The sequence below is a fragment of the Scyliorhinus canicula genome, chromosome 12 (genome assembly GCF_902713615.1).
Source record: "Scyliorhinus canicula chromosome 12, sScyCan1.1, whole genome shotgun sequence".
In the NCBI taxonomy this organism is placed as follows: domain Eukaryota; kingdom Metazoa; phylum Chordata; class Chondrichthyes; order Carcharhiniformes; family Scyliorhinidae; genus Scyliorhinus; species Scyliorhinus canicula.
Window position 1 is genome coordinate 4632544 of NC_052157.1, and position 23371 is coordinate 4655914.

General features: G+C 48.2%; 1 protein-coding gene across 1 annotated transcript in view; it reads left to right on the top strand.

Annotated features, from left to right (window-relative positions):
* blm (BLM RecQ like helicase) overlaps positions 1–23371 on the top strand; it is a 63843-nt gene that overhangs the window by 19949 nt on the left and 20523 nt on the right. The window contains 10 exon segments of the mRNA XM_038813331.1: positions 2981–3093; positions 5225–5357; positions 5823–6003; positions 6006–6636; positions 11130–11309; positions 12955–13073; positions 14004–14117; positions 16037–16135; positions 18760–18908; positions 21547–21653. Coding sequence (XP_038669259.1) covers positions 2981–3093; positions 5225–5357; positions 5823–6003; positions 6006–6636; positions 11130–11309; positions 12955–13073; positions 14004–14117; positions 16037–16135; positions 18760–18908; positions 21547–21653 — 1826 coding nt within the window.

Consider the following 23371-nt stretch of genomic DNA (forward strand, 5'->3'; position numbering starts at 1 on the left):
AATGACTATAGCGAGGGTAGGTCCGATCAAGGACAGTAGCGGGAGATTGTGTATTGAGCCTGAAGAGATATGAGAGGTCTTGAACAAGTATTTTTCTTCAGTATTTACAAACGAGAGGGGCCATATTGTTGGAGAGGACAGTGTGAAACAGACTGGTAAGCTCGAGGAGATACTTGTTAGGAAGGAAGATGTGTTGGGCATTTTGAAAAACTTGAGGATAGAAAAGTCCCCGGGCCTGACGGGATATATCCAAGGATTCTATGGGAAGCAAGAGATGAAAATTGCAGAGCCGTTGGCAATGATCTTTTCGTCCTCACTGTCAACAGGGGAGGTACCAGAGGATTGAAATCTGCAAATTTACTGACCCACCCTTCAACTCCCTCATCCAAGTCGTTAATGAAAATCACAAACAGCAGAGGACCCAGAACTGATCCCTGCGGTACGCCACTGGTAACTGGGCTCCAGGCTGAATATTTGCCATCCACCACAACTCTCTGTCTTCTATCGGTTAGCCAGTTCGTTATCCAACTGGCCAAATTTCCCACTGACCCATGCCTCCTTACTTTCTGCATAAGCCTACCATGGGGAACCTTATCAAATGCCTTACTAAAATCCATGTACACTACATCCACTGCTTTACCTTCATCCACATGCTTGGTCACCTCCTCAAAGAAGTCAATAAGACTTGTAAGGCAAGACCTACCCCTCACAAATCCGTGCTGACTATCCCTAATCAAGCAGTGTCTTTCCAGATGCTCAGAAATCCTATCCCTCAGTACCCTTTCTATTACTTTGCCTACCACCGAAGTAAGACTAACTGGCCTGTAATTCCCAGGGTTATCCCTATTCCCTTTTTTGAACAGGGGCACGACATTCGCCACTCTCCAATCCTCTGGTACCACCCCTGTTGACAGCGAGGACGAAAAGATCATTGCCAACGGCTCTGCAATTTCATTTCTTGCTTCCCATAGAATACTTGGATATATCCCGTCAGGCCCGGGGGACTTGTCTATCCTCAAGTTTTTCAAAATGCCCAACACATCTTCCTTCCCAACAAGTATCTCCACGAGCTTACCAGTCTGTGTGTAGCCACAGCCGTCCTCCATCAGCTGCCCTTAGCCTGCTCTTCGGGCACCTTGCAGGGCAGTGATGTGAATGTTGAAATGGCTGTATGTATGGGCAACAAACGCAGTTCTCCGTTCCGGTTGATTGTTTTGCTCGTTATCCGTGAGGGTTTGTACATTCCAGATTCCAGAATTGAGTTTAACTTCGACTTGCTGGGCGCCGTTAGATCCAGCCGCCTGCGGGATGCAGTTTTCCAGCCAGGTTGGAAACGGAACAGACTGGTTTTTAAGGCACCTTTTCCAGCCCTTTCCCCATGCGGGGTGAGCAGAGTGGATCCTGAAGAGGGGCGGCTCGGTCATGAAGAAAGCTGCCGAAACGTTCTCCAGCTCCTATTCCAAGAGCGAGACGACTGAATCAAACTCCACCGCCTATGTGCTGGTTCGAAGGTGGGGACTTCCAGATCTCACAGTCCTGTCCCTGTCACCTCTCGACGATCGCCGCAGGTTTTGTCCATGTGGGTGGTGTTGGTTTCCTCTGGATAGGCGCCTTGTGCGGGACATTTTTTAATATAGGTATGTCGTTGCATATCAGCAGGCACACGGTCCTTGACAGAAGGAAGGTCCAGTTCCAAGGGAACCTCAACGACTGGGGATCTCCCTACTGCTGCAGCCTCTATCTGCCATCGCACACGTTGATATCATACGAGTATCTTCCGCCTGATTCACCGTTGAGGACTTGTTTTGGATTGTGATTTGTCTGGTTCCTCCTCTCCGATCTTATCGTCATGGCTGACCCAGCCAGGAGTTTAAGACACCCGGCGGCAATGCTCTCGGGTTCAACGGTATGCTCAAGCCTCTCCACCATGGCAAGGTGGCAATCCACGGAAAAGTAGAAAGCTGTATTCATCCTGTTCGGAAATAAAAGTTTATATAGTGCCACATTATTTCTCAAAAATTCCTCATTGTGTAGAGCTTTACCTTGGGAGCATTATCACCACAGAGACTAATCTGGTTTAAAGAAGGGGCTCACCAATAACTCAGGGCAGCTTGCAATTGGCATAAATGAAGCCTTGTTTGCGTTGCCTACACGAGTAGGGAAGTGCAGCAATCTCCACATTAGATCGAACACACAGTGATGCTGTTACAGGGAGCAGCACGGTAGCACAGTCGTTAGCACAGTTGCTTCACAGCTCCAGGGTCCCAGGTTCGATTCCCGGCTTGGGTCACTGTCTGTGCGGAGTCTGCACGTTCTCCCCGTGTCTGCGTAGGTTTCCTCCGGGTGCTCCGGTTTCCTCCCACAGTCCAAAGATGTGCAGGTTAGTCGGATTGGCCATGCTGAATTGCCCTTAGTGTCCCAAAAGGTTAGGTGGGGTTACTGGTTTACGGGGATAGAGTGGAGATGTGGCCTTAAGTGGGGTGCCCTTTCCAAGGGCCGGTGCAAACTTGATGGGCTGAATGGCCTCCTTCTGCACCATAAATTCTATGAATGCAGAGTTGGGCACTGCAAAGCTATTTCTGTGATTTAGCATCATGTCCACGATCACATTGAACGGCAGAAGAGGTTTGAGAGTCTGGGTGGCCTTTTCCTGTTCTTGCACAATATCATACACTAGAGGAGGTGGGGTTGCAGGGATTGTGTTGTGGGTGGGCCGGTTGAGTTACACCGCTCCATCCTCCTGCCCCGGTTGACCTCCAGCTGGTTCACAATCGGTACCAAAGTGCTCCGAGGTTGCTGGATATTTGGAATCCCAGTGGAAATGTTAAATTTCATTGCGACCTTACAATTTGTTGCTGTTTGCCGGTTTACCAACATGGGTGGTTATAGAACTAGAAAAGCTTGTGGAAGACAGTCCAACAGTTTCTGTATAGCTGTATTCTTAAATATAATCCGTTATTGATACAATCTCTATTCATAGTGACTCAGTAGAAACTGTGCGGTCCAGAGAAAGATCTGTCTCCTCGACCTGTTCACAGCCGCAAGAAAAGCAACCCGGCAAAGGACCAGTGTGCACACCAAATAACAGAGCAGGTAAGGGTGAGAATTGTAACTATTGCCAGACTCGTTGAGACTCCCTCCTTTTGTAGGTTGGGAAAGTGATTAAAAAGACATACAGCATCACCGGCTTTATAAATCAGGGCATAAAAATATAAAACCTTTTATAAAACACTAGTTCGACCTTAACTAGAGTATTGTGTACAATTCTTTAGGAAGGATGTGAAGGCTTTGGCGAGGTTGCATAGGACGATCAAGAATGTTTGTGGGAATGAGGGATTTCAGTTACAGGGATAAAGTCAGAAAGCTGTTTATTCTCCAGGGAGAAGAGAAGATTGAGAGGAGATTTGATGGGGGTGTTCAAAATCACCTCCATCAAAGCCTGAGAGGGTGGTGGAGGCAGGTCCATACAGTGAGTGGTTAGGACTTGGAATGTTCTGTCTGTGAGTGTGGTGGAGGCAGGTTCAATCCTGGCTTTTAATGGGGGATTGAATTGTTATTTGAAGACAAAAATTTGCAGGACTACGGGGAAAGAGCAAGACCCAATTGGGAGTACTGTGAGCAGTTTTGGGCTCTATATCTAAGGAAGGATGTGCTGGCCTTGGAAAGGGCCCAGAAGAAGTTCACAAGAATGATCCCTGGAATGAAGAGCTTGTCATATGAGGAACAGTTGAGGACTCTGGGTCTGTACTCGTTGGAGTTCAGAAGGATGAGGGGGGGATCTTATTGAAACTTACAGGACACTGAGAGGCCCTGGATAGAAAGGACTTGGAGAGCATGTTTCCACTAGTAGTGAAAACAAAACCCGAAGGCACAGCCGCAGACTAAAGGGAGGATCCTTTAAAACAGAGATGAGGAGGAATTTCTTCAGCCAGAGGGTGGTGAATCTGTGGAACACTTTGCCGAAGAAGGCTGGGGAGGCCAATCACTGAGTGTCTTTAAGACAGAGATAGATAGGTTCTTGATTAGTATAAGGATCAGGGGTTTTTTTTTTTTTTAGAACAGTACAGCACATAACAGGCCCTTCGGCCCTCAATGTTGTGCCGAGCAATGATCACCCTACTCAAGCCCACGTATCCACCCTATACCAGTAACCCAACAACCCCCATTAACATTTTTTTTAGGACACTAAGGGCAATTTAGTCTGGCCAATCCACCTAACCCGCACATCTTTGGACTGTGGGAGGAAACCGGAGCACCCGGAGGAAACCCACGCACACACTGGGAGGATGTGCAGACTCCACACAGACAGTGACCCAGCCGGGAATCGAACCTGGGACCCTGGAGCTGTGAAGCATTGATGCTAACCACCATGCTACCGTGCCCCCCACACTGGGTTATGGGGAGAAGGCAGGAAAACGGGGATAAGAAAAGTATCAGCCATGATTGAATGGCAGAGCAGAATAGATGGGCCGAGTGACCAGATTCTCCTCCTATGTCTTATGGTCTTATTCCTACGTCTGCATTTATAATGGGAATTGCCACTGCAGGGAGGGTATAATTATAGTGTGCCCGCTGGAAGGAGGGTGTGATTACAGTGTGCCCACTGGAAGGAGGGTGTAGTTACAGTGTGCACACTGGAAGGAGGGTGTGATTACCGTGTCCCCACTGGAAGGAGGGTGTGATTACAGTGTGCCCACTGGAAGGGGTGTGTGATTACAGTGTGCCCACTGGAAGGAGGGTGTGATTACCGTGTGCCCACTGGAAGGGGGGTGTGATTACAGAGTGCCCACTGGAAGGAAGGTGTGATTACAGTGTGCCCACTGGAAGGAGGGTGTAGTTACAGTATGGTCACTGGAAGGAGGGTGTAGTTACAGTGTGCCCACTGGAAGGAGGGTGTAGTTACAGTGTGGTGACTGGAGGGAGGGTGTGATTACAGTGTGCACACTGGAAGGAGGGAGTAATTACAGTGCAATCACTGGAGGGAGGGTATAATATGCTGATAGGGAGAGATGTGGAGATGCCTGTATACTTGCCTGCTGTGTATTTGTGGTGGTGTTCCTGATGTTTTCAGTGTATTATTGATGTTTGATCAGCCTTGTCCCGCATGTTAGAAAGGATCCTTCCTAACTTGATCAACTCTGTATGAACTGGCTACATTTCTGAATATTTAAACTTGAGAATTTGTGCACTAAGTGCCGACTTTGTCCATTTTGATATCAAACAGTCACATCGACCAGCTACGGTGAACAGCTGATCCAAGTCATGGAAGATATTTGTGGAATGGTTGACCGGATTCCTGTGAGTGAACTACAGCTTCTGTCCTGTGCACGTCAGCTACTTCAGCAGAGGGAGCTCCGGTAGGTGCCGACTCTCACTCAGGAGCTTCCATTGTATTCATGACTGTTTGAACAAATGCAATGAGATCTTTGAAGGTACATCCCTTAATTACTTCCAATTATTCTCCTGCTCTCCTGGCTGGCCTCCCATCTTCTTTACTGTTTATCGGGGCTCACTGAATCACCAGTTAAGGCCAGCACTGGCGAGCAATAAACATGATTAACTCCCGATTTCACTAAACCGCCAAGCTCATTGCATTCCTCCAATTCGGCCTCTTTCACCATTGGAGGTGCTCAATGACTGGATCTCCCTCCAGTGGTACAAAGTGGTGATGCAAAGGTTCTGAGCCGGTAGGATAACCGGGAGCTATCGAGTACTGTATTTGGCAAATGTCTGCCTTCAGACAGTCCGTTGCTACTTCATAGCTCATTTACAGAAAGTCTGATGGAGGGCATAACTTAAAAAAAATGTATCTTCTCTTCTAGGAAGAAACTTCTGGCTGATCACACTGAAGCGCAGAATGCACTAAATGGAGGTATTTTGAGGGCTGCTACACTGCCCAAGCAGAGCACTGTGAAGAGTAATATTTCGACAGATTCAGCTCTCTCTCCAGTCTCCTTCAATTCAACCCAGGGACTGCGTTCTCCTAAAGCATTTACGTTCAAGAAATCTTCTTGAATGCCTCTTCTGTGCCTGGAGATAACTTTTTCAGTATTACGGATTTCTTTGCAATAGATGAAGCCTCTGCGCAAGAAGGGAGGAACAGTGCTGCATCTGCTGCCAAGAGCTGGCAGAGTAAGTCGTGCCTCCAAAGGGGCAAGCTGGATCTTCAAGAAGGAGGGAACAAGATCTCCTCACCAACTGACTCCCAGTCCAAGTATTCGCCACTTGATCGCACCCCATACGAATCCCCCAATGCCAATCGTACGAGTGACCTGGATAAACCCTCGCATGTGTCTGCTGCAAGAACCAGTTCCACCCGTGACCAGAAACTGCTCGGCGACAAGGGCGAAGGCGGCCGGATTGAAGAGGAATCGGTTTTTGATGATAGCTTTGATATCGATAATTTTGACATCAATGATTTGGATGAAGAAGAAGTGCCGGAGTGTTTTCTGAATTCGCCACATCGCCCTGCGGCAAACTTGTCATCGTCGTATGCGACAGTTCAGCCAATCCGGGAGGGAGGATCCAAGACGGCCTGGGAAAAGAGAACTCCAGTACGGGATGACAGTGAATTCGCACCATGTACCTCCGCAACAGCTAGTGTCAAAAAATCTCAAACTCTGCTGGACTCCACAGGTAATCAGTGTTCCACACGAGTGTGGCTAATGCAACCGTGACCGTGTTAATAAATAAATATTTTGCTGAGTAAGTTAGTGACCAAGTTTGGTCCTTTATCTGCTCAAAGTGTTAACTCATGCTGTGCCAGGCCCACAGTTGCTGACACTCCCTCTGCTATTGCATTCATGTGCTCCCACAGCTGATCCCAAGCCGCCACACCTCACCGTGTGTCCCCATTTTCCTCTGAATTAATTTTTAGGATTTGGACATTGCTGGCGATTGATTGCCCATCCCTGGTCGCTCTGCTTAAACTGCTGCGTTAGCAGATTGATATAACTAAGTGTCAAACATGTTCAATGCGGGTCTGGATTCTGAACGAGCTCAAACTGGATACGAACAGACTGCCTTTCTCGAAGGACATTACTAAACCAGCTTGTGTTTTACAACAATCCAACTTCCTTATGCTCACTTTTACCAGTTTTTATTTTATTTCTGGATTTGAACTGATTTCAAATTGTTATGAGAGGTTTGGAACTCACATTCTCTGGATTCAAACTCTCAGTAACATAACCACTGCACTATATTGTACTTTGTAGCAGAGAGGACTGGATTGCAGACCTCTGATTGACTTTTACCAAGCCTAGCCCAGGGCACAGGCCAATTGCAGTGACTGACTGAGATCAGCTAATTCTGCACAGACCACGGATCAAACTTATGATTTTTAGGGTCTAGTAGTGTCCGAGGCCCAGCCATCTTCAGCTGTTACATCGGTGGGCTTCCTTCCATCGTAAGGTCAGAAGTGGGGCTATTCATTGATTGCACAATTTTCAGGATCATTTGTGACTACTCGGACACTGAATTAGTCCATGTCCAAATGCAGCAAGACCTGGACAATATCCAGGCTTGGGCTGGCAAGTGGCAAGTATCATTCATGCCACACAAGTACCATCTCCAACCAGAGATGATCTAGCCATCGCACTTTGATATTCAATGGCATTATCATTGCTGAATCCCCCACTATCAATATCCTGGGGGTCACCATTGACTAAAAACTGAACTGGATTAGCCATATAAATACTGTGGCTATAAGAGCAGGTCAGGGGCTAGGAATCCTGTGGCAGGTAACTCACAACCTGACCCCCAAAGCCTATCCACCATCTAGTAGGCACAAGTCAGGAGTGTTCGGAATACTCTCCACTTGCCTGGATGAGTGCCGCTCAAACACTCAAGAAGCTCAACAACATCCAGGACAAAGCAGCCGCTTGATTGACATCCCTTCCACAATCATTCACTCCCTCCACTACTGGCATACAGTGGCAGCAGTGTGTACCATCGACAAGATGCCTTACAGCAGTGTTCTTCAAACTTTTTTTCCGGGGACCCATTTTTACCAACCGGCCAACCTTCGGGACCCAACCCGGCCGACCTTTGCAACCCACGCCGGCCGACCTGCGCGACCCACCATTTTCTCTTATCTTGTTTGCTGCCCTCGTACAAGGTCCTCCAAAGATACCTGTTGGATGAAGGTGAAGCCTTCCAGTGTCGGAAAGTATGGAGTCTCCATTTGTCCAAAGTTCTGAATTTTTTTCCTGCAAAACTTTATCAAATAAAACCCCCCCCCCCCGAACTTGTTAAAAAGAAATGAGTAAAATAAATGGGAAAAAATGAATAAAATCCCCCCGAACTTTCAAAAAAAAATAAAATGAATAAAAACCACTACAGAACTTGTAACATAAAAAGCTGCAACCGTTTTTTAAAAATAGCGGCCGCACTGTGCATGCATGTCCGATGATCGGCGCACGTGCTCAATGCGGCCGAATATATATTTTTTACGACATGTTCGCGGCCGCTTGCAGCCGTCGTTATGAAAAGCCAGCTGCTGCGCGGGGATTTGCGCGATCGGGAGCGCCACGGACAACGGCTCTGCGACCCTCCCGACACCTGCCCACTACCCACCCGCTGGTCGTGCCGCCGACTTTGAAGAACACTGCACTACAGGAGTTCACCAAAGCTCCTTAGGCAGCTCCTTCCAATCCCATGAAGGACGAGGGCAGCAGATACCTGGGAATACCATCACCTGCAAATTCCCCACCAAGTCGTTCACCATCGTGACTTGGAAATATATCGCCGTTCCTTCATTGTCGCGGAGTCAAAACCCTGGAACTCCTTCTGTTTGCACTGTGGGTGTACCTACACCTCCGGGGCTGCAGCAATTTAAGAAGACAGCTCACCACCACATTCTCACGGGCAACTAGGGATGGTCAATAAACACTGACCTAGCCAGTGACACACGGGCAACTAGGGATGGGCAATAAACACTGACCTGGCCAGTGACACACGGGCAACTAGGGATGGGCAATAAACACTGACCTAGCCAGTGACACACACATCCTGTAAATGAATAAAACATTTCATTCATTTGCCTCCGTAATATATTACTTGGTTTCTTTACCCATTAGACCATACAGGGACATATGTTGATTTGTTTTGTTAACTGGAATGTTGCACAAAGATTCCAAGTTTGGTGTACAGAACTAGTTTGCCTTTTAAAAACAAAAATGTTTTCCCCAATTAAGGGGCAATTTTAGCATGGCCCGTCCACCTACTCTACACGGGCGCGATTCTCCGAAATGGAGACAAAGTCCCAACGCCGGAGTGAAGACCGGAGTGTTTCACTCCGACGTCGGAGCCCGCTCCCAGCCCCCTATTCTCCCACCCCCGTGGCTAGGAGAGGCGTTGCGTATTTTACACGTGCTGGGCCTTGGCACCGCGTAAAAAGCGGCGCCGCGTAAATGACACGGCCGGCGTCACGTAAATAAAATCACCCGTGCGTGCACAGGATGGCCGGCTACAACCCGCGCATGCACAGGATGGCCGGCTACAACCCGCGCATGCACAGGATGGCCGGCTACAACCCGCGCATGCACAGGATGGCCGGCTACAACCCGCGCATGTGCGGTTGCCGTCCTCGCCGAGGCTGCCCCGCAAGAAGATGGCGGATGGATCTTGCAGGGCGGCGGAGGAAAGGAGGTCCTCCTTTAGAGAGGTCAGCCCGCCGATCGGTGGGCCCGATCGCGGGCCAGACCCCATCGGAGGTCCCCCCCCGGTGAAGGAACCCCCCCATACCCCTCCACAGCCCCCCCCCCCCCCCGCGTTCCCGCACAGTTCCCGCCGGCAGCGACCAGGTGTGGACGGTGCCGGCGGAAACCTGTCGGGTCGGAGCGGCAGCTCGACCCATCTGGGCCGGAGAATGGCGGGGGTATTGGCGAATAGCTGTTGTGAGTGTCTCGGTCGATTCTCCAGCTGGCGCGGTGCGGAACCCGACGGGGCCGTTGTTGCCAGTTGGGAGAATGGCGGCACGGCGTCGGACCGGCGTCGTGCGATAAAATGGCGCGGCCGGCGATTCTCCCAACCGGTGCGGCCTTGGAGAATCGCGCCCCACATGTTTGGGTTGTGGAGGTGAAACTCCACACGACAGTGACCCGGGGCTGGGGTCAAACCCGGATCCTCGGTGCCGTGAGGCAGCAGTGCTAATCACCGTGCCACCATGCTGCCCTCCGATCTAGTTATCCTGACTGCAGAAACTCCGCCACAGCCAGCCTCAAGGTTCTGGCTTTGAAATGAAAGAAAATGTCTGCTAGCATCCTTAAACTTGATTGGTGGCCAGTATCCCTGTGTTAGAATATGGCATTATGACGGCTGGATCAGGAGTGTGATGCACATACACATTGAATTGACATTGACATTAAAACATAAAACTGGATTGAATTCTATTTTAAAACAAAATCGATACCTTTATTAGCCTCCAGTAATTTCCAGTTGTACCTTCAATTCCCATTTTAAACTGTGGTTTTCTTCTGATATTGTCTACCCATTTTTGTGATAAAGGGGGGGGTCTTTCCCACCCATGTTTACCCAATTTGGTTGGACTCACCTGTGGGGTAGCTTTTGGTCTTTATTGAGCCCTTTCCCTCCTACTGCACAATTCCAAATGGACCAACGCATACCTATGCCCCAAGATCTCCTCTGTGCCCTCTCCAAGATCTTGACATCCTCCCTGAAGGATGTCGCTCACCAAATACTCTAGTTGAGGTCTAACCAGTGAGTTATAAGTGTTCTGATATGACTTCCTGGTTTATGTGTTCAGTGTGCCCACTCACAATGCCAAATATCCCATACACTTAACTGCCCTACCACCGTTAAGAATTTGTGACTGTCCACCCTCTCAAAATAGTATCATTTCGGTAATACAAAAAGGTTACCTACTTTGTTTCTCTCAAAGTGCAACACTTCACATTATTCGGCATTAAATTGCATGTGCCCATTTCACCAGTCTGTCTGTGCCCTCCTGAAACCTGTTACTATCGGGCTCACTGGTTACTCCGCTGCCAAGCAGTCCACTGCATTGCTTCAAGAACTGAGACACTAACAGCACCGGGACATGTGCAGCGACTGAGGCAAATATTTTAAAATGAACAGTGTGAACCTGCGTTTCTTTTTTTTAAAATCAGAACAATGGCATCGTAAAAATCCTGCGCTGGAACAATTCCGTGGCTTTCACTTCTCCCACTCCAAAGACATGATGCGTATTTTTCACAAAAAGTTTGGGCTGCACCAGTTCCGAACGAACCAACTGGAAGCGATCAATGCGGCCCTTTTGGGCGAAGACTGCTTCATCTTGATGCCCACAGGTATGTACCGAAGACAAATTGCAACATGTGCCTCAAATAATTTGGGTCCTTTTGCTGTATTGAAGGTGATTTTCACAAGCAAGGATTAAATGCATGTATTGTGTTTCTAACCACTGATTTGAAAACCCACCCCCTCAAATATACCATCTCGGGCGAATGTAAAAGATGCCACAGACCCTCTTCAACAATAAGAAGTTTTACAACACCAAGTTAAAGCCCAACAGGTTTGTTTCGAACACTAGCTTTCGGAGCGCAGGAATTTGACACAATATTTTATTATGTAAAAATAAAAGGTGAACTGGTCATTTATTTCATTGTCGTTTGTAGTGGACAAATTAGTTTCCCCTTCATCACAACAGTAGCTACATTTCAAAAGTACTTTGTTGGATATTCAGAGGTTGCGAAATAAGCAAATCAAATGCAAGTTATTTCTCTCTTGTGCTCTCTCTGTGCTAATATTGTTCACTCATCACAACCTTCCACCTGTTCAGCCTCACCTCAAAATTTGTCGTCTTTCCTCCACTTTGCTGGAATCAAAATCAGGATTTATTGGATGGTGGCAATTCCCTTTCCGCCATCTAAGGGGTCAGCAGAAAATATATCCCTGCGGATAATCCTACTTTAAAAATAGTAACCAATTAAATTCCTCGCCAATACAGCCCCCCCCCCCCCCCCCCCCCCCCCCAAAAGCTGTTTAATGCTTCAGCACTTTCATCTTGCAATTAATTGACTGGAAGTGGGACTCCTGCCCTCAGTCAGGAAGGAGATGGACCCTCAGAGAGCTGCAGGGAAATCACATTGGACAACAGCCCTTTAGCCCCAGTACCACCAGAGGCTGCAATGGACAGGACTGGGACTGCAAGCAGTCCCTGGGATGAGTCCCGGGAGTCCAGGACCAAATAACTTTGGAGGTCTCAGGGCGAGGAGGAGAGGTGAAGTTGCAGGACTTTCGGCAGGGGAGGGGCGGGGCGGGGGTGATAGCGGAGGGAGGACTACAGGGGCTAGATGTCTTTTGAGGGACGGTGCCCGATGTTGAAAGGAGACTGTTGACCGAGGTCCGTCCCCCCTCCCCTTCCAGCTTCTGGCCTGAGTGAACAGACTTTCTGGGATTCCACCTGCCCCTGAACTCCTCCCACCAGCCTGAAAATTCAAGCTGGCCGGGAAACGATCCTGAAGTGGCCATTGATGGGCCATTTCAGGCCTTCAATTGGAGCACAGACAGCAGGCCAGTCTCTGGCCCTCCTTGTACCACCTGTAAAATTGCGGAGAGGTTGGGGCAGGCGGAGCCCAGAGGGAGGGATATCTGAGGAACTTTAGGACCAGGTGTTAGTAATGCTATGTGGCCATGTGCGGCAGTGAGTTTACGCTCGACAACATCTCACAAACAACAGACAAGATAACGATGGGGGTAATCTGTATTTTTAGTAGCAGGGGACTGAATGTTGGTCAGCTCAATAGGAGCAATCCCTTCTCTTTCAGTGCTTTAGAGGAAGCTAAACGAGGGGCGCAAGAAAAGTTCACAAAACCACCCGGTCTACAGGAGAACAAATGATAATTACATAGTGCAGTGTTGCAGATTATTCTCTCGCTCTAGCTGGCTGGCTGTTGTTTCTCTGTTGTGATTTGTCCTGTCTGTCTGTTTTAGGTGGTGGTAAAAGTCTGTGTTACCAGCTGCCGGCCTGTCTCACTCCAGGAGTCACTATTGTGATTTCTCCTCTCAGATCACTGATCCTGGATCAGGTGCAGAAACTGAACTTGTTTGATGTGAGTTTAAACATCATCTTCCTCACTTCAATGATCGAAACACATTCCTGTTTCTCAGGAGTGCTGTAATGGTATGAACAAACGGGAATGCTCAAATTCTTCTTTGAGCAGAGAAGGTTGAGTGGAGATTTATTAGAGGTGTTCAATATTAAGGGGTTTTGATAGAATAAACAAGGAAAAACTGTTCACTGGCCAAAGGATTTTAAAAAGATGATGCAAATTTAAGGTAATTGACAAAAGAACCGGTTTGGGGGGGGGGGGATTTAGTTTTTTAACCATGGCAAGTTATAATCTGGAATGCTCTCTCTGAAAGGGCAGTGGAAACGGATTCAAAAATAACTTTCAAAAGGGAATTGAATAAATATTTTAAGGGGGAACCTTTGCAGGGTTTTCAAGGGAAATAATGCGGTTAATTAGAGAGGTTTTCAAAGTACTAGCGCAGACCTGATGGGCCAAATGGCCTCCTTCTGTGCTTTATCGTTCACCAATTTATATAATGGGGGCAATTTGGAGCTGCTTGTTGGAGGAGATGTATGTAGTGATATTGACCAATGTGGAAAGATCGTGGGGGGGTTACGCTATTTAATGTGCAGGTGAAAGGGAAATGGGAACCCCTGACTTTAGCACACCGACACAATTTACTGTTTGGTTGTAAGAGTTGGATTTGAACCCTGTGATGACCGGCGTGCTGTGATCCTGGTCAAAGCTGAATTCCAAATATGGTGCAGTCAGTCTCCACCCATAGGGGAAGGGAAGAGAGAGCCAGACGCCGAGGTGAGCGAGCACGAGCACATTCTGACACCCACCCAAAAGCTGAGAGAGAGAGAAAAATCTGGGAGCTGTGAATAGGCCCAGTGAGCAGGAGCAAAGGTGAAGGAAGGGAAGGGCTGCGGACATGTTTGAAATGCATCCTTTATTTTTCATTAACAGATCCCAGCAGCACACCTAACTGGGAATAAGAGTGACTCTGAAGCTGCCAATACATATATGCAGCTGTCCATGAAAGATCCTGTTGTGAAGCTGCTTTACTGCACACCTGAGAAGGTGAGTCTGTTTTGGTCAGATTAGTAAATTATGTCCCCCCCCATCGTCCCCGTCCCCCCACCCCTTTCTGATTTTACGGTTTAACCAGTTGAAGTAGTTTTCTTTCTCTCTCGTAGATCTAAGATTGTGGGTTCTGTATGAAGAGTCCATACCATAAGTCTGCTTCCCAGTGACACATATCCCTCTCAAAGCGATTATAATTTGGGAGTATTGTAGGAATGTAACCCTTTAGTGAAACTAGGACTCAGTAGGTATGGGAATCTCCTGTGATTTTCATTGCCCACCGCTGCCCCCCGCCGGAATGTAGCTGCAGTTTTTCCTTATTGCATCAACCTGACCACAAATAGGAAATCTGTACGAACATCAGCTTCTTCATTTTCTAGATGGGCTGGAGCTATGGGACGGGGTTCTCTGGTGCGTCCCAGCTGCGTGTTTCTTGGCAACGGGAGGCAGCACGCCATTTGCTGGTGGTGGGATTCTCTGTTCCCGGCGCTGTCAGTGGGAATGCCCATTCAAGCCACCCCACACGGGACCAGAAAATCCCATCGGCAGCAAACGGCCGGAGAAGTCCGGCCATGATGTTTCGCACGCAGCTTTCATTTTTGAACCATTTGTTTTTTCCCTTCCGGAGTGCTTGACTATTGCCCCTGATACTTATCAGGGGCGAAATTCTTCGACCCCCGCAGGGTCGGAGAATCGCCCGGGGCCGCTGAAAATCCCGCCCCCGCCGTGGCAGAAATTCTCCGCCACCCGGGAATTGGCGGGGACGGGAATCACGCCCCGCCGATCGGCGAGACCCCTGCGGCGATTCTCTGGCACGCGATGGGCCGAAGTCCCGCCGCTGGGAGGCCTCTCCCGCCGCCAGGGTTTCAACCACCTGGTGGCAGCGGGATCGGCGGCGCGAGCGGGCCCCCGGGGTCCTGGGGGGGGGGGGGGGGGGGGGCGCGGGGCGATTGGACCCCGGGGGTTTCCCCTAGGTGGCCAGGCCCGCGATCGGGGCCCACCGATTGGCAGGCGGGCCAGTGCCGTGGGGGGCACTCTTTCTCATCCGCCACTGCCACGGCCTCCACCATGGCGGAGGCAGAAGAGAATCCCCCAGCGCGCATGCGCCGGTGGTGACGTCAGCGGCAGCTGTCGCTGACGTCATCACCGGCGCATGCGCGAACCGGCGAAGGCCTTTCGGCCAGCCCGGGTGGCGGGCCTGAAAGGGTGCTGGTTTTGGCGCCAGTCGGCGTGGTGCCAACCGCTCCGGCACGGGCCTAGCCCCTAAAGGTGCGGAGAATTCCACACCTTTGGGGAGGCCCGACGCCTGAATGGTTGGCGCCACTCCCCTACGCCGGGACCCCCCCGCCCCGCCGGGTAGGGGAGAATGCCGCCCCAGTTTTGTAAAAGTTCATCATAAGCCCTGATTGAATTCCCTTTGGAAATATAAGCTGAACGTCCATTGCTAATTATTTCATGACTGAGCAAATCGGTTGTTTGTAACTGCGCACGATTACAACAGGACACTAGTGTAAAAACACACACACACACGCATACACAATGGAGCTGAGGAAACGGAGACCCACCTCAGGGGAGCAATGCCACCACATATTGTACCCACAGGAAGAGTTGGAACTGTACACTACAACATAGGCTAAAGATCTCGGTTCCATAGTTTGTGGAAATATTAGGAGAGTTCTCTTAGTACCAAAAACACTAGCAGATGTGTCATTTCAATGTGGTTGACTCTTAACTGTCCTCCAAAGTAGACCAGGCAGCCAGTCTTTGTTCCGAAAAAGATACAATAGTTCATGAAGGTGTCCCACCCCCCCCCCCATCTTCTTTGAACTGGAGATCGAAGTGGTGCCCACATTTCCAGGATGAACTTTTAAGAAACATTTCTCTATGTCCAGTAACTTTGATTCTCTTTAATCCAGGTCAGCGCCAGCAACCGACTGATTGCAGCACTGGTAAATCTGTACGAGAGGAAGCTTCTGGCTCGTTTTATTATCGATGAGGCTCACTGTGTCAGCCAGGTATCTTGCTTCATTATTTATATTTCTAGGTTTCAGCCTTGACTCAAAGTGATGGCACTCTGAATTACAACGTATAGTTCATAGAATTTACAGTGCAGTAGGAGGCTATTCGGCCCATTGAGTCTGCACCGGCTCCTGGAAGGAGCACCCTACCCAAGGTCAACACCTCCACCGTATCCCCATAACTCAGTAACCCCACCCAACACTAAGGGCAATTTTGGACACTAAGGGCAATTTATCATGGCCAATCCACCTAACCTGCACATCTTTGGACTGTGGGAGGAAACCGGAGCACCCGGAGGACACCCACGCACACACGGGGAGGATGTGCAGACTCCGCACAGACAATGATCCAAGCCAGAATCGAACCTGGGACCCTGGAGCTGTGAAGCAATTGTTCTATCCACAATGCTACCGTGCTGCCCCAATCTATAATGGGCTATATTGATACTGCAATGCAAGTACTAAAGGAGTGTCAAATATTACCAAGGGTTTTGGATGAAACTTTAAACCAAGCTCCCAACAGCATTTTCAAGTAGATGAAAAAAGTGCCGTGAGAGACTTCAGAAAAGAGCAGGAGTGTTCTGGCAATGCTAGCCTCTCAACCAACATAACTAATACAAATTACCTTCTTGTTTATCTCACTGCTATTTGTGGGATCTTGCTGTGCGACCACCCTTTAGCTGTGCAATACTCTGGTGTCATGAGGCATTATATGAATGCAGGTTTTATTGTTTGTACACCAAAGGGTGGGTGTGGGAGCATCACGTGTTGAATGTAAGCTGTGGTATGAAATTAAGGCCCTCTCTATCCTATTTGCCACTGATATGAGTGTTTGCCTCTGCTTCTAGCTCGTACTTACAGACCGTGTGTGTGAGCACAGTGGTTAGCCCTGTTGCTTCACAGTGCCAGGGTCCCAGGTTCGATTCCCGGCTTTGGTCAATGTCTGTGCGGAGTCTTCATATTCTCTCCGTGTCTGCATGAGTATCCTCTGGGCACTCCGGTTTCCTCCCACAAGTCCCAAAAGACGTGCAGATTAGGTGGATTGGCCATGATAAATTGCTCTTAGTGACCAAAAAAGGTTAGGAGGGGCTCTTGGGGTGCGGGGATAGGGTGGAGGTGAGGGCTTAGATGTGTCGGTGCAGACTCGATGGGCTGGTGCAGACTCGATGGGCCGAATGGCCTCCTTCTGGACTGTATGTTCTATGTTCAAACAGGCGCTGGAATGTGGCAACTAGGGGCTTTTTACAGTAACTTCATTGCAGTGTTAATGTAAGCCCACTTGTGACAATAAAGGTTATTAAAAATTAACCAAACTTGTTACTATTTACAACCAATGCCCATGTTTCCGTTTCTCAATGGGGTTTCACTGATGAGGATTAGGGAGAGAAATGCTGGGTTGGCTCATTCCACCCTCCTCATTCTATGGGCATTGTCCTCCAAAGTAGACCTCCAAAGTAAACCAGGGGCTCACTGGGCTAAATCGCTGGCTTTTAAAGCAGACCAAGCAGGCCAGCAGCACGGATCGATTCCCGTACCAGCCTCCCCGGACAGGCGCCGGAATGTGGCGACTAGGGGCTTTTCGCAGTAACTTCATTGAAGCCTACTCATGACAATAAGCGATTTTCATTTCATTTTCATTGAAGCTAATTGTGGCACCTTAGCTGAGAGCAGTTAATTCGGCACAGATTGGGAACTGGACCCAGAATGTGCTGCTTCAATGGTGGCAGCGAGCTTCCTGTTGTTTTTCTAAACAGACTCTAGTTCTGCAGTCATCAGGAGGAGTATGTTTTGAGTGGGTGGATGCACTCGGCTGACAAACACCCTCGGGAATAGCAGAGAGCAATATCTTCTTCAATATTATACCTGCTGCTCAAAGTCATGATTCATCTTGTAAATTAGTACCAAATGAGCGTAGGCTGCGGTTTACGATGCATATCACAGCTCACGGCGGCTTGTACAAACAAAAGATCTCCTCCTTTGAGATGCTTCCTATTAAGATCTCAGTGGTAGCAACAGTTGAAGATAATCCTGTATTGCAAAATGTCATTCTATGCTGTGACTGTTCATATGGTGAGGTTTGATAGAACAAGATAGCAGAGATATGGGACTTGTGGAGAAGAAAGTGGTTTGGTCTATCAGCAGGCGCAGAAAGATGGGGAGCCCTCAGTAATTAATCTCCCACCTGAAATAATCCATTTTAGCAGCACAGTTGAATACCCAGCCTGCTCCCTTTGTGTAACTGGTCCAAAAGACTGCTCAATGTGGTTTTCTCACTCACTTTCATTCTCTTCCTTCACCCTTCCCAGCTGAGAGCTATTTCTTCTTTTATTATTTCCCTGCTACATTCCAGCAGCAAAGTATTTTGTCACCTTTCTCCCGTCTTAAAATCAATCTTGTTAACTGTACTTTGTGCTTTCCTCTCTTTCTGCGACCTTGCTGTACATGAACAATACTTACAAGTGCATGATATGAAGCATGGTGTTGCTGCAGCATTGCAGCTCATTTCCAACACCTGGGTGACACTGGAGGTCCCCGCAGGAAGTTGTGTTTTTGTCAGCTCCTTGTGCTCGTTCCTCGCCTACTGTCAGAAATGAACTCTTTCTGTTTCTATCCCTGTTCAGTGGGGCCACGATTTCCGTCCCGATTACAAGAAATTGAATGAGCTCCGGACCAAGTTTCCCGCGATCCCGATGATGGCTCTGACGGCCACTGCCACACCACGGGTCCAGAAAGATATCCTCAACCAGCTCAAGATGCTGAAACCTCAAGTGTATGTAACTTTGACTCTTGCGGGAGGGGTGGGGGGAGTTTAGCTGAATAAACAATTATTACAGACGTCCTTCTGTGTACCTTACAAAATGTATCACATTTCAGCTGTCACACTTTTGATTTTTAAGAAAAGAAGAAAGCCAGTTATTTCCTGATGTTTCTTCTGACTGGGGAGGAGGCAGGGATTTAACAGCCACTGCCAATCTACGAACAAATCTCCCCAGCAATTGGTCCTGTGGCCTTGGAGGTACTACTGTACACCGTTCCATCTTAGCAGCCGAATAATACCATCCTGTAGTACAATACTCTTTGTCCTTCTAAACCATTATCTTCTGCCCTGTGAACAATAATAGAAACATGCATAGAAAAGAGAATCAGGAGGAGCCCTTTCGAGCCTGCTTCACCATTCATTATGGTCGTGGTTGATTATCAAGTTTAATACCCTGATCCTGCCTTCTTCTCCTTCCCCCACCTCTGCCCCATATCCCTTTTGCCCCATCTAACTCCTTCTAGAAATTACACAGCGTTTTGGCCTCAACTACTCTCTGTGGTAGCGAATTCCACAGATTCATCTCTCTCTGTGTGAAGAGATCTCTCCGCACCTCAGTCCTAAAAGGTTTACCCCTTATCCTCAAACTATGACCCCCTAGTTCTGGACTCCCCCCAACATAGGGAACACTATTTCTGAATATACCAATTCAAATCCTGTTAGAATTTTATAAGTTACTCATTCGTGTGGTAGGCAGAATATCTGTTTGGCTTAGCGGCAGCATTGTGTTGGTGGAGAATACCATTCGTATTGTTACTGCATACTAGCAGCGCAAAATGGCTAGCTTCACCTGTTGCTCACATTCTTTCTTCCTTCCAAAGTAATCTGAGATGGACAAGACCAAAAGTGGCAGCCTTCAGCCCTTTCGGGAATCACAGAATTGTTACGGTGCAGAAGGAGGCCATTCGGCCCATCCTGTCTGCACCAGCTCTCCAAATGAGCATCATGACTTGGTGCCATTCCCCCCCTTTTACCTGTATCCCTGCACATTGCTTCTATTCAAGTAATCATCTACTGCTCTCTTGAATGCCTCGATTGAACCTGCCTCCACCACACTTCCAGGCCGTGCATTCCAGACCCGAACTATTTGTGTGAAAACGTTTTTCGCACCTCGCATTTGCTTCCTTTGCAAATCACTTTAAATCTGTGCCCTCTCGTTCTCGATCCTTTTTCAAGCGGGAACAGTTTCTCCCTATCTTCTCTGTCCAGCCCCTTCTAGGTTTTGAGCATCAAATCTCCTCTCGCCCTTCTCTCCAAGGAGAGCAATCCCAAACTCTCAATCTACCCTCATACCTGAAGTTTCTCATCCCTGGAACCGTTCCCATTACCACGTCTGCTTGTGCAATGTACAGCAGGCAATGAAATGATCAGGATAGCCATTATCCTGAAGGGTAGCTAGATGCAAGCTATTTCGACATCAGGCTTGCACGGCTCGGGCCCTGTAAATAAAGTTGCCATTAAGGCCAATCTTATAGTAGGAAAACCAATGCACAAATTGACCAACGAAATTAGGCCGCTTGCCTGGTTCATTCCCCACAGAGTTGATCTGCCTACTCCCTGGTGCATTCTCCATGGCATTGCCGCTGCCAGCCAGAGTCCACTTGCCAACCAATCAGCGCCCTTTTCTCATTCAGTATAAATTGTTGTGCGCTTTGAGATTTGGTATTCTTGCAAATCTGTCCTGATGTGTGCAAGGTGAAAAACTTCAACAGCATGTGACAGGGAGAAGGCAGGAGAACGGGGATGAGAAACATGTCAGCCATGATCAGGTGGCGGAGCTCGAGCTCCTATGTCCCGTGTCCTTTTTCTCAGCAACACTTGTGTCTGTTATATTAACGTGATTTTCCTTAAACTGAGGTTTACTCTTTTGACAAGCATTAATGTTGTGCATCAGTGATGGCGTTCGTTCCTCTGAGTTAGAAAGTTGTGACTTCAAGCTACATGCCAGAACTTGAACACATAGTGCAGGCTAATACTGAGGGAGCACTGCACTGACTGAGTCTTTCAGTCGAGCTATTAAACCAAAATCTTGTCTGCCCTCGCAAGGGAATGTTAAAGATTCAATGATAGTATTTGAAGAGGAGAAGCAGTTTTCCCCATTGCCCTGGCCAATATTTATCCCTCAACCAATTCCATTGAAAACAGATTAAAATGTAATTTATCTTGCTCGTTGTATGCAAATTATCTGCAATTTTTACCAGCAGAAGTACACTAAAAAGAATTAATTGGCATTGAAGTGTTTCTGGACATCCAGCGGACCTGAACAGTGCCATATAAATTCAGGCTCCTTCTTTTCACTTTGCCCCTGGTCTCCCTACTCTGCACGGTTTAGCAGTATAACCAGCCGCGAACAAAACTGAAAGGTTAACCAAAGTAATATAAACCCTTCATTTTCCCCCCTCATTTTGATCAGAAAGTGCCCTGATTCTGCTCTGCACTTGCCACAATGGGGTTGGGAAGTGGGCTGTGTAGGGAATTTTTCAATCTGCAGTATTCTTACAGTGCTGCAGATTCTGTACAGGTACCAAGAGATGGCTATTGCTTCGTGTATGGTGTTGCAGTACTGAGGTTTCATGCTGATATTCTGCAGGTTCACCATGAGCTTCAACAGGCACAATCTGAAGTACGAGGTCCTGCCGAAAAAGCCCAAGAAGATTGCTGAAGATTGCATCGAATGGATCCAGAGGAACTATCCACGTAAGCATCGACTTGGGTAGCTGGCTGCTGTGCCTGCGGCTACCTGTATAGAACCGATCATTTCTGTACAGAACCCAATGAATCTTGACAACTAGAGCTAAATATTTATATGGGCTACATGACTCACTGATGTATTTTGGGCTTCAATGGCCCCATGAATCTAATAGATCATCACTGGAGCTTGTGACTGGTCACATCTCAAGAGAGAGGGAAGTGGTAGCTTGTATAAAGAAACTGGGAACCTGCCAACCTTTGTGTAGGTAACTATCCCCATGGAAAATTGAAAAAAACGGGAACATCCCCATGTTAGCGTCCAACTGTTTGTTGGTATTTAAATAATTAACTAGTTATTCACCAAATTACTGTGTAGGATCTGGCTGTAAACAAAATATTTTACTGACTGAAATAGTGACACTTTAAAAGTAATTCACTCTGTGTACAGTTAGTTTGCTTTCTTGCATGCTCGCTCTCTCTCTTCTGTGCTCCCTCTTTGCCGCTTATATTGTGGGCGGCACAGATGCACAATGGCTATCACTGTTGCTTCACAGCTCCAGGGTCCCAGGTTCGATTCCCGGCTTGGGTCGCTGTCTGTGCGGAGTTCTCCCCGTGTCTGCGTGGGTTTCCTCCAGGTGCTCCGATTTCCTCCCACAGTCCAAAGATGCGCAGGTTAAGGGCAGCACGGTGGCGCAGTGGGTTAGCCCTGGTGCCGAGGTCCCAGGTTCGATCCCGGCTCTGGGTCACTGTCCGTGTGGAGTTTGCACATTCTCCCCGTGTTTGCGTGGGATTCGCCCCCACAGCCCAAAGATGTGCAGGGTAGGTGGATTGGTCACGTTAAATTGCCCCTTAATTGGACAAAATGAATTGGGTACTCTAAATTTCACAAAAAAAAAGATGTGCAGGTTAGGTGGATTGGTATTTTTCCTTAGTGTCCAAAAAACATTAGGTTGGGTTATGGGGATAGGGTGGAGGTGTGGGGTGCTCTTTCCAAGTGCCAGTGCAGACTCGATGGGCCAAATGGCCTCCTTCTGAATTGTAAATTCTATGATTCTATGAACTTTGACACCCTCGAATTAACACCAAAGTAGATGATTTTGCTTTGATTATTGAAATGAAAGTCAGTAGCAATGTCGGCCAGAATTTTACTTTGGGCAGCTGTGCACCTCACATGAATGTATGACAATTTAGCTCATGAAGGGATCAATAGGATGCAATTTCTCGTGGCCTGTCTGCTTTTACAGTTATCAGGTGGGCTGATTAGCCTGACGGCCATTACGTTTCAGCGTTTCAGGGCGGGATGAACTGTCAGGACCGAAATAACATTTAAAAAGATGTCTGGGGACTGAGGTTTGTGTTTGAAAATCCTGCCCGTAGTTTTTCCGTCACAATTTATTTTTGGCAGGTCGGCAGCTCCCTGAGACAGCTCTGCAGTAGCCGTCCTGTTTCCGGGAGGGAGCACATCAGAAGCACCAGCCCGTAACAGTGTGTGTTTTTCACACTGGCCACGCATTCTGTGACTAGTCAGCGCGAAATCGTGACAGCTGGAAGTGTGTTTTGCCCTTGCTTCCTGACACGCTGAGTGCACCCCACCCACCTGATGGATGAAAAGTTCAGGCCGTAGTGCGGGTCACATGATGCCTGCTGCTATGGAAGCTATACCATTTCACTTGGATTACAGGTTTGTAAGAAAGAAAGTTTTATTGAATTGAGCAGAGGGGTGT